Source organism: Prionailurus bengalensis, chromosome B3, assembly GCF_016509475.1.
Source record: "Prionailurus bengalensis isolate Pbe53 chromosome B3, Fcat_Pben_1.1_paternal_pri, whole genome shotgun sequence".
Taxonomy (NCBI): Eukaryota; Metazoa; Chordata; class Mammalia; order Carnivora; family Felidae; genus Prionailurus; species Prionailurus bengalensis.
The window spans coordinates 48,327,833-48,340,230 of record NC_057355.1 but is presented as its reverse complement, the minus strand read 5'-3'; the positions used below and the strand labels follow the sequence as shown (position 1 = coordinate 48,340,230).

The 12,398-nt window shown below is 33.9% G+C and overlaps 1 protein-coding gene across 1 annotated transcript in view; it reads right to left on the bottom strand.

Moving 5' to 3' along the window:
* Window positions 1-12,398, bottom strand: part of MNS1 (meiosis specific nuclear structural 1) — a 48,198-nt gene that overhangs the window by 10,114 nt on the left and 25,686 nt on the right. The window contains exons 4-7 of the mRNA XM_043555356.1: window positions 10,709-10,811; window positions 7,825-8,054; window positions 7,019-7,235; window positions 6,809-6,916 (exon numbers count right to left, since the gene is read on the bottom strand). Of these exons, the coding sequence (XP_043411291.1) occupies window positions 6,809-6,916; window positions 7,019-7,235; window positions 7,825-8,054; window positions 10,709-10,811 (658 nt within the window). The remainder of the gene's footprint in view (window positions 1-6,808; window positions 6,917-7,018; window positions 7,236-7,824; window positions 8,055-10,708; window positions 10,812-12,398) is intronic.

Below are 12,398 nucleotides of genomic sequence, written 5' to 3'. Positions count from 1 at the left end.
CCAGCCACTGTCTTGGTTACCATCTGTCTTCGGTAGAGTTAACCATCATGGCTCAAAGTTACCATGATGGTAACTCTACCAAAACTACTCCCAAAGACCCAGTCTTCTACATGTGACTATGACCTCATTTTGCCCACTTCTATCTTCACACCTTGAGGTTGAGAGTAACTTGGAAGATAACCTAGGTCCTATGAAGAATTCTAGCTAAAAGAAATGTGGTTTTAACTTTATAGCTTTTATAACAAAGTAAGACAAAAAAGTATAGGAGTGGATTTTAAGCCACCCAATCTGGAATATCAGCTGTTTGTTCCACCTATTTGTTAATTATCTTGAATGTTCCACTTCTTTTTCTTCACTTACCTCTATCTAATCTGTTCAAAACCTACCTCCTCCAGAAAGTCACTCTAATTCATACATCTCTCTCTTTTGGGCCTCTGATACCATTTATTTTTCCCATCATTAATTTTACTTCAGATACATGCATTATCTCCTCACTAAAAATAAATTCCTAGAGGGCATATTATTTCTTATTATTTTATTTATCTTATATATTATTTTTCTTTGGGATGCTGGGCACAGTGTTTTTATGATATTATAGTTTGTGTTCATCTCTATGTATTATATATAGAAGTCAGAAGGCTCACTGAAGGCAGATATTGTCTCAGCTTTGAATTCCTCCAGAGTTTATCCTAATACCTTGCACACAAAAAATACACATAGAACCAAATGAACTGTTGACATTTCCTGGCATCCATCTCCTATACAAATTTTAGTTTAATCCAATCAACGGTAAAGACATCTGGCTAAAAATCAGGGAAATGTTAGCAAAACAAAACAAAACACCATTCACTGTATTTTTTTTTCAACTAGAAAAATGTCCCTATACTCTTTGATATGCCTGGATCAGGAATATATATTAATGTAATATGAACTGCGTAATTTTCCAAACTTTTCTACATTCTAAAGCCCATAATGTGGTTTGAGAAATAGCTATTCACTGCAGGTTTGAAATAATTTGCTGAAAAAACTACTTTGAGCCTGGAAACTTTTAGAGGTATCTTGGTCTGGGTTCTCCTCTGAAAGCATAATCTTACACAAATATTTGCGTATACATATTTTATGAGAGAGAGAGAGAGATCTCAGGAAGCAGCAGTGAGGGAAAAGCAGAGAGAAATAGGGAAGGGAAAAAAGCTAACACGTGGGTGCATCACTGAACTGGTTACTATTTGGGCAAGTGTGGCTTAATCCTGCCAGAATCTTGTGAGGAATGCATGAAGCACCTTTCAGGTCTGTCCTCAAGGCTGACAGGAAGAAGCATTTATCCCTTAATTCCTGTCCACTGTTGGCTGAGGGATGCCTCAGAGGGTGTTCACTCCCTGCCCCCACCAACAGCACCACACATTAGGACACTGTCAAGCACAGTCAGTGTAAACCCTCACAAGTGTTGTCCACAGCTGTCACTGAAATTAGAGGTGAGGCTAAGAGGGTATGAGGCAGGGCACAGCAAGCTTTTCACATGGGATATATCCTTAGTAATCTTATTTTGGCTTTTTCTACATTTTTTGAAATCACTATACTTTTAATGCAGAAAATAGTACCATTAAGATTGTCCCATTTTATAAGTATACAATTGAATGACCGTTCATTATTTTCTAATCTTTTTTCTTTACAGACCTTTTAGTCTTTCTAGTTTTGTTTTTGCTTTCCTTTTTAGTATGTTTTTCCAGAGTAAAAGCTTTACCACCCAATACTAAATAATTGTATTAATTAATTCTAATATGTTTTCTTGATTTTGGTAAATTTCCACTTGTATCTTTATGATTTCCTTCCATATTCTTGCCCCATACTTGAATTTGTATTGTTTTTCTAAGTTACTGAGTTGGCTGCCTGGATAATTTTTTCTAATATTTCTTGTTAAAAATTAATTGCCTCAACTTTAAGATACAAAACAGACGAACATAAGGGAAGGGAAGCAAAAATAATATAAAAACAGAGAGGGGGACAAAACATAAGAGACTCTTAAATATGGAAAACAGAGGGTTACTAGAGGGGTTGTGGGAGTGAGGATGGGCTAAATGGGTAAGGGGAATTAAGGAATCTACTCCTGAAATCATGGTTGCACAAATGCTAACTAATTTGGAGATACATTAAAAAAATAAAATATAAAAAAAAATTTTTAAAGATTAATTGCCTCAGAGATCAGTTTTATAAATCTGATAAGATTTTGATGTGTACTAATCTCATCCTCTAAATTACCTACAAATTTCCTCTTTAACCAATAAAAACTGAAAATAATTTTTAGATTGTCAGATAGAAGATGAAAATATTTGTCATTAATTTCTAGTGATAATAAATACCATTTCCCCTTGTATTATTCTGGTAAATTTTCTTTGGAAGTTTAATAGCTTTTAAAGTTATGTACTTCAGGGGCGCCTGGGTGGCTCAGTCAATTAAGCATTGACTTTTGGCTCAGGTCATGATCTCACGGTTTGTGAGTTTGAGCCCCACGTTGGGCTCTGTGCTGTCAGCTCAGAGACCGGAGCCTGCTTCAGATTCTGCGTCTCCCTCTCTCTCTCTGCCCTTCCCCTGCTTGCACTCTGTCTCTCTGTCTCTCAAAAATAAATAAAACATTAAAAAAATTTTAAAGTTATGTACTTCAATGCAATGTTACATAGAAGATTAAATGTTTATCCTGTAATACCCTCAATGTCAACTGTACCTTTCATCTGTGATATCTGGGATTCATTTGATGTTCTATCTATCTGATGCTAACCTTGCCTATTTGCTTCCCCTTGGTCCATGTATACCTGTTACATGTTCATCCATCATTTTATTCTTAACTTTTTTGGGTAATTTGATATTAGGTATATATAAATGGATTACATTAAGTTGTTTTTAAAAAGAAATGTACATATTTTACATTTAAAAAAAATTTTAATGTATTATTTTTGAGAGAGGGAGAGAGAGAGACAGAGAGAGAGAATGAACGGGGGAGGGGCAGAGAGAGAGGGAGACACAGAATCCGGAGTAGGCTCCAGGCTCTAAGCTGTCAGCACAGAGCCCAACGTGGAACTTGAACCCACGAACCACAAGATCATGACCTGAGCCGAAGTCGGACACTTAACCAACTGAGCCACCCAGGTGCCCCTATATTTACATTCTTACATGCAGTAATCATTAAGAATATACACCCAACAGGGTTTTGATATCAATACATGGTAACTATTTCCTCCTCACTGATGAAAAAGTTTATCTAAAATGATGTTTTGTTATAGGTGAAAAATATTAAAAATAATGCTAATAACCAACAATCTATTGCATACTTGGCTATTCATGTATTTGTTGTATGAAGTCTTTGTTCAAACTTCTTGCTTATTAAAAAAATAGTTCTTTATTATTCTATTATTGAGTTATAAGTGTTCTTTTTATATTCTGAATAAAAGGTTTTTGTAAGATACACATACAGAATACTATTTCCCAGATTGTGGCTTGCATTTACATTTTCCTAACGGTGTTAGGAAATTGTTAGTTTTGATGAAACCCAATTTGCAACTTTTTCCTTTATGGATCATGCCTTTTTTACTGTACCAAAAAAATCTTCACCCTTCTCAAGGTCGTAAAGACTTTCTCCTCTGTTTTCTTCTAGAAATTTTGTAGTTTCATCCTTTTGGTTTGTCACACTTATTTTGAGTTCATCTTTGTATATAATGAGACAGAAAATAATAAACTGGAGGGTAGGGGAAATAGAAAGAGGTTGATAATGGGTACAAAGTTCAGCCATAGGGCCTGAAGATCTAATGTAAAATGTGGTGATTAAAGTGAATAACACTGTATTATATAAGTGAAATTTGCTAAAAGTCCAACTTAAGTGCTCTCTTCAAAAAGAAATTAAAAAAATAATTATGTGAGGTGATAGATGTATTAACTAGATGGGAGAATCATTACCCAAAATAAACATATATCAAATCACCATAATACTTTAAATATCTTACAAGTTTATATGTCAATTATACTTTAAGAAAACTGATAATAAAAGCCAGTTAACTTGAAAAACCTAAGGCAAGAGTGACCAAAAAAACAAAGAAACAAATTACCAATATCAGGAATGAAACATGGGATAGCACTGGAGACCCTGCAGACATCAAAAGGATAATAAGGGAACAGTATGAATAATTCTACATACACGTTTGACAACTTAGACAAAATGGATCACTTTCTCAAACACAAGTCACTAATAGTAACCAAATATGAAATAAGATCATGTGAATTAATCTATAACTATTAAGGACACTGAATTAATAATTTAAAGCTCTCAAAAATAAAACTCCAGGGCCAGATGGTTTCATTGGAAAAGACTACCAAACATTTTAACAAAGCATTAAAACCAATTTTACATAATCTTCCAGAAAACATAAGAGGAGGGAACACTTCTGCATTTATTTTATGAAGATCATAATACCCTGATACCAATATGAAAACAGAAAACTAAAAAGCAATATTCCTCATGAATATGGATGAAAACATCCTTAGCATAATATTAGAAAATAGAATCCAGCCATATATTAAAAGACTTATACACCAATGCAAAGTGGGATTTATTCCAGTGATCAGACTGGTTCAATATTAAAAAAAAAAATAAATGTAACCCGCCAAAGTAAAGAAAAAACACACAACCTTATCTATAGATATAAATAGATATCTACATAGATAGATATAGATATCTATATCTATAGATATAAAAAAGCATTTGACAAACTTCATATCTCTTCATGATAAAAATCTTCAGAAAATAGGGTTAGAAGAGAACTTCCTCAACTTAATAAAGAGCATCTATCTACAGAACTACAGTTAACAAAATGCTTTCCCTGAAGATAGACAACAAAGAAACCCGATATCTATCTCATCATCATCACTCTTACTCATCACAGTGGTAGACAATGCTAGAAGTTTTAGCCAGAACAGTAAGGCAAGAAAAGGAAATAAAAAGGATACAGATAAAAAAGAATTAAAACTGTCCCTATTCTCAGAAAACATAACTGGGTAGGTTAAAAAAAAAAAAAAGAAAAACAACTCCTACAGTACTAAATGAATACAGCAAAGTTGTGAGATACAAGATAAATATAAAAAAAGTGAATTCACTAGTAATGAGTCCATGGACACTGAAATTAAAACTAAAATTCCATTTACAATTATGCAAAAAAAAGAAATACTTAAATATAAAAACAAAGCACATACAGGATTTGTATGATGAAAACTATGAAACACAAGAAAAAATACAAAGATGATCTAAATAAATGGAGAATTATACTATGTTCATGGACTGGTAGACTCAACAGTGAACACGTCAGTTCTCCCCAAATTGATACTTAGATTTAATGCAATTCCTCTCAAAATCCCAGAAGACTTACTTGTACTTAGAGACAAGATTATCCAAAAATATGTATGGAAAGGCTGGGGTGCCTGGGTGGCTCAGTCAGTTAAGTGTCCGACTTTGGCTCAGGTCATGATCTCATGGTCTGAGTTCAAGCCCCGCGTCGGGCTCTGTGCTGACAGCTCAGAGCCTGAAGCCTGTTTCAGATTCTGTGTCTCCCTTTCTCTCTGACCCTCCCCCATTCATGCTCTGTCTCTCTCTGTCTCAAAAATAAATAAACATTAAAAAAAATTTTTTTAAATATGTATTTGCTAAAGCAAATTTGAAGCATTATATAGCTACAGTAACCAAAACTGTCTGGTATTGGTGGAGGGACAGATACATAGATCAACAGAACAAAATAGAGATCCCAGGAACAGATCCATACAAATATACTTAACTGTGTTTTAATAAAGTTGCAAAAGCAATTCAATGTAGGATAGAAAATCTTTTCAACAAATGATGTAGAGCAACTGAATATCTAAAAGCAAAAAACTTTGACCTAAGTTTCACATCCCACACAAAATATTAACTGAAAATAGATCACAGACTTAAATGGAAAAGGAAAAAAGTTTTAGGAAAAAAAGGAGAAATTCTTCAGGATCTAAGCAAAGACTTCCTAGAATTGATACCAAAGTATGATCTAAAAAAAAGGAAATTAGCAAATTGGACCTCAGAGAAACTGAAAACATTTGCTTGGAAGACGACCCTGTTAAAAAGATAAAAAACAAGCTATAGACCAAGAGAAAATATATGAAACCCACATACCTGACAAATGACTAATATCTATAATACATAAAGAACTCTCAAAACTCTACGATAAATTAACAACACAATTAGAAAACTGGCCAATCATCTTGACTTGTGGTCAAGGTTTTTGATGCTGTTGAACACCATATCCTGTGGTTTTCTGACTACTTATTCTATGTATTAATGAGAAGGGATACTGAAATCTTCAACTATAATTATGGATTTGTCTCTCTCTCCTTTCAGTTTTACTTCATGCATTTTAAAGCTTTATTTAGGTTCATCCACCCTTTAGGACTATTATATCCTCTAACTGAATTTACCATGATTTCCAACACCACTTGCTTTTGATTAGTGTTTAGTATATCTCTCTCCATCCTTTTGTTTTTAAACTATATGTCTTCATATTTAAATTGTGTGTCTTATAGATAACACAGTTGAATCATACTTTCTATGCAGTTTGTGAACTGTTACCTAGGTATGACTTTTTTATCCAGCCTGAAAATTTCTCTTTTAATTGCAGTGATTATGCTATTTACACATAATGTAATTATCAATATGGCTGGGTTTAAATCTACTATTTTTCTACTGCTTCATCTCAAAATGATATTCTTCTCTATGTTAATCATTCTTTCCATTTCCAAAACTTACTTTTAGTTTCATCTTATGTATTTCAGCTTGTTCTTCCTGGTATAATTCTTGTCTCACTTGTTCCAAATCTTCACGTTGCCGCAGCATTTCTTCCAATTTCTGAGTCAGCTATTAAATTTTTAAAGAAACACACAAACATTAATAAGAAACAAATTCTATATCAAGTATTTCTGAATTTCTCCAATGTTAAAGAAGTGGCTATTTTAATACCATATTCTGCAGCTGCAGCCTTTTTTCCTCATTTTCTTGAACTTTTGCCATTCGATCTTCTTCTCTTTGTTGCTGCATGTTGGCAAACTCTATGATTTTTCTGTTTTCTTCTTCCATCTCCTCACGTTTCTTTTTTCTCCAGAGAGCCTGCTCTTTCTGAAACTCTTCTATGTACCTTCGAGTTACATTCATTTTTTCTAACTTTTGTTGTCTTTCCCTAAAAAAGCAATAGTTGAGTACAGTTTTATAGTACAAGAAATAATATAAATATAAAAATGTGTCATTTCCTTCAGTTGATAATGTGGGAAAAAACAGCCTTTCTATTTATAGTTTATTCATTCATTCATACCACAAACATTTTGAGTGTCCACTATGTACTGCTAAATATAATGACAGGTATGAATTTTCCAAGTAAAATACTACTTATACCTTTCCTCTAACCTATTAATGAAGTTTTATGCCTCTCACTTCAGAAAGGCACCAACCTGTTTACATAAGCCTAGCAGTACACTACACTTCAGTCTTCTAGCAAAGAAATGATCAGAAGACAAGTCCTCTGACACGATATGGGCACATTTAAGGAACACAAAGGTTTAATCATTCTGTTACTTAACAAGCATTTGTTACCAGATAATTATCATGCTCACAAAGATAAACAGGAGTTGGACTCCGTTTATGTGATCGTAATACTTCCTGAGGACTTAGTATGTATTCAGCACTGTTCAGGTGCTTCTCCTCTTCACAACAAGCCTGACATAAATCTCATCTCAATTTTTAGGCATGTAAAGAAACTGGGATAAACTTACAATTGATCTTCTTCATAGATTTTCCTAACAATTTCATCAATCATGAGTTTCTCTTTCAGTAACTGCTCATAAGCTTCCTGCTTTTTCCTTTCTTGTTCCTCAAGTTGTTTCTCCAAGTCAAGATAATACTGTGCTTTTACTTTATTCCGTTTGTACTCTGCAGCATTCTCTTCCTTTATTGCTCTCTCGTGTTCTTCCATCATGATTTTGGCTATTTCAGCATCACGTTTCTGTTATGAAAACAAAATTCATCTTTCTACTTTCAAATGTGAGTGCAGTATGATAGAATATTTCAAAACAGGTGAAATTGAATATTATAAAGTGTACTGCATAAGTTATTTTCATCTGTCCAGGTAAATGCAAAGGTAAGTCACTGTTACTTGAAGGGTTTGAATGATGAGTCAAACCCTAAAGATGCTTTCCCATTCCTTCAAGTAGATCTCAAGGAAATACAAGATAAGTGTAACTAATAACTCCACGTGCGAGAAAATTAGAAAAACTCCGCATTTGAAAAACAGCAAAAATTTGAAAAAATTAGAAGTACTTTATTAATAACCGTTTTTTTAAAAAAAGCAGTAGTAATCTTTTCCTTTTATTTAATAGTCATGTAGGCAATTTTTAGCTCCATTATGTATCAGCTGCCCTTTACAGTAAGGATTGTACTCTTTTTCAGACAAGTCTCCTATTAACCAGCTCTGAGCAACTCTGAAGTTTCTCTCAGCCTAAACTTTCTTTCTTGCCACCAGCCTTTGAAGTCTCTCATTTCTCACTTATTAAATGCCCTTTATAATCACTTTAACTTAAAAGAGTCACATATATCATTGTGCCTGTTTTCTGTAGCTTTTCATTCACTCATTCAAGACTATTCCCTGAGTTAGAGACAATCTTACTTCTTAACTAGGTTAAACCTCTTATTTGTTTTGAGCATTTTGAAATCACTTAACAAAATAAGTTGTAAATTAAATATATTGAGGCAATTTTTATTACCCTCGACCATTATGATCACATACCAAATAGCATCAAATAGACAAGAAAAGATTAAAATGCGAATGTGAATGCCATTCCTAATCTAATTGAGGCTTTTAACATATACACTATGACTATGACTTGACCAAAATTCTTTCTCTTCTACTTTCTTAGCACGTGTTGCATTGGGTTCTTTAAAAAAATGTGAAATGACAAAAACATTTCTGTACACACTGCCACACACTTAATAGACATACAATGTTCTCATTTCACAGATTTAAGAAGACTAAAGCTCAGACAGACAGAGCCCATATTGGCACCTAGGTATCTCGACACCTAGTCAAGTTGTAGGACTATTTGACTTTAATTTTTGTGGACTCACTTTATTTAGAAAATAGTGGCAATTCTTTCAGGAGTCAGACTTAAATGTACAACTACCTGGAAAAACTTCAATGATCAGAATAAAACTGCAAACTACTGGTCAAAGAGTACACTGTTTATGTTCTACTTTATTTTTGTTTTTAATTTTATTTATTTTGAGAGAGAAAGAAAGAGAGAACATGAGGGGAGGAGCAGAGAGGGAGAGAGAAAATCTCACAAAGATGTGGGGTTGATCTCACGAAGCATGAGATCATGACCTAAGCCAAAATCAAGAGTTGGACCAACTCTTAGCTCAGCTTAACCAACTGAGCCACCAAGTTGCCCCAGTTCCACTTTATTTTTGAAAGGGTAGAAAAGAACTACATGGCTTAGGAAATGAGGTCTCCTCATGCTCTCCTAGCACCTGCCATGCGAAAGTCAATCCCAGTTAACAGCATGCTGTGCAACCCTTCAGACTTTCCTATACTAACACACATGCATGCACATCACTGTGGCCAGCATCTATTCTTATGAGATGCCTATGTTGCATTGTGCTGGTTAAGTATTTTGATATTATTCCTCTAATTGTATGTGTGCATCAACATATATGTGTTGATATATATACACATATGGTAATATACAGTTTTTAAAAAATAAAGACGGTCTGTGATGTGTATTTCTCTCCAACTTGATTTTTCTGCAACTTGTTTTATCTTTTTAACCTAAAATATAACTTTAAAAGCCACAACATTTTCCTCTACCTCTTCTCTTTAATAGCTTATAATCCTTGAAAGGGATCCAAGAGAGAGGAAACTCTACAACCAAAATGCTCTATGTATTAATAGAGAAACGAGAGAAAAGAACTTATAAGATTGTGTACTATTGCAATCAGACCTTTTCATCTATGTCTAGCCTTTCCAGGGGACCATGAGGGCTCAAGTGATGGTGTGCACGCTGCTTTTCAGAATTAACTCAATAAACCCTATTTTACATTTACTGTAGCACCACTAGTGAGTGTGTCTAAAACTCCTTTGCCCAAGAGTAACTCTTGCCCTGAATCTGGCAGTATGTCAGGAGTTAGAAAAGGGAATAAACATAGAGGAGAAAGATAAAGAGATAGCTACTTACAAAACACGAAAGTTTCCTGCTTAAAATTATAAAATACTTCACTTTTTAAAACATTTAACAAATGAAAAACCTTGTAACATTCTAAAATGAATTGATCACACTAACAACTTGTACTGTATTGGTTTGTCAAAGAATTATCAGTCAGAGACCACAAAGAATGCTCAGACTTACTGAGTATAGCTATTCATTCTAAACAGCAACCACATTCTTTGTGTCTCTGAAAGGCTCTAATATTAAATTAAACAAGGCTCACTATTGAATAACTTCTGAGTTTCTATACCTTAAGGATCTGAAAAGCATAAAAGTATTTAAGAAATCTAGCAGTGTAAATTCTTCATAGTATGTAGCAATTTTCAAAAAATTGGTCTATTGTTGATTTTCTAAATGAAGCTAAAAATATAGAAAACATAATGACCAGAAACATGATTACCATTTGCTCATGTTTAATGGCATCCTTCTCTGCAATCTGAGCTGCCCTTTCTTTATTCATGTAGGCTGCTTTTAATTTCTTCTCCAATTCTCTGAGCTCAATACTGTTTAAAAAAAAAAAAGACAGAAATTTAAAATTGAGGACCACATTTTCATCTTAAAAATCTGTACCTGAAATTTAAAATAATTTTTTTCTAAATGTATATTTATATTAAATATCTTGAAAGTAATACTCTTTTCTCTCTCCATCCAAAGAAAAATCAGAATGAAAATGAGGCATTATAATTAATTTTCCAGACAAAACAACTGTTTTATTTCCAATAATCATCACTAAAAATCTTTTTGCCAGTGCCTGACTCAGAGAAGATGCTTTAGCAATATTGGTTAAAATTTCTGTCCAGCTACTGACACTATTGAGCTACAAGAACTATAGTGGAGGGGTTGTAAACACTCTGAAAGCCATGACTATTTTTTGATGATTAATGATGGAGAGGAATGACCATGGGCAAGTTTGCTTCACTTCTCTGGGCTTGTTTACTTACCTGTTAAAAATGAGGATCACCCTCAGAAAACCTCTGAACTGCTTTTCAATCTATCCCTTCCCTAACTATAGTGGAAAATAATATGTCATACACAACTTTTCATTTTAATGTGCCAGTCATATTTCTGAATATGAGAATTCTGAGTTGGAAGGGTACTTAGATGTCACTTAGAAGCACATCTTGGGGCACTGGGGTGGCTCTATAAGCTGAGCATCTGATTCTTAATTTCAGCTCAGATCATGATCCCAAGGTCATGGGAGCCCCTGTGTGGATCATGGAGCCTGCTTAAGATTCTCTGTCACCCTCTCCCTCTCCCCTTCCTTGACTTGTGCATGCTGTTTCAAAAAATTAAGTTAAATTTAAAAAAAAATTTTAAAGCACATCTTAATTCTTACTAGAACAGAGACACTCACCTAATTATAAACAATTTAGAAGTACCCTAAACCTCCAAAGAGATAATCATGGGTAGGGAAGAGAGCTATTCTTGGTGTTGTGATGTGTCCTTCTTGCCCTCACTGTTGTAGTTGTAAATGTATGGGACACAAGATTGCCTTCTTTCAAAAAGTAATAATATAAATGAGGATTAAGTTTCTAGGTTAGTCCACATATTTTACTCTAAGGAGCTGACATATTTACAAGAGTTTTTGTTGGATTAGAGTTAGGTACTAATATTAGTAAGCCAATGTACATACCCAATCCCAATTTATAATATTACCTCTCCAAAACAAAGTGCATCAAATTCCAAACAACTAACATGCAAATAAATGACTTTCATTTGAAGGACAAATGCACAGATTTCTATTGGATATATACCTAGGAATGAGATTTCTGAGTCACAGGGTAGGCTGTATTCAAATTTCATAGAAAATGCCAGCTTTCTGCTCTGTACAGAGATTTACACTCATAGTGCTTCAGTACTCCCACTGCTACACATCCCAGCAACACTTTTTAGTCGTGTCATTCTTTTTCATTTTAACCACTCTTGTGGGTAAAATATCACTGTGGTTTTAATTTGTTTCCCTAATAAAATGAAACTCAGACCTTTTCATATGTTTGAATCATTTCTGTGAAGTCATTCATCTTCTGTGAAGTTTTTGTTCAAGAATTTTTTGCCCACTTTTAGACTAAATTGTCTACTTCTTGTTACAG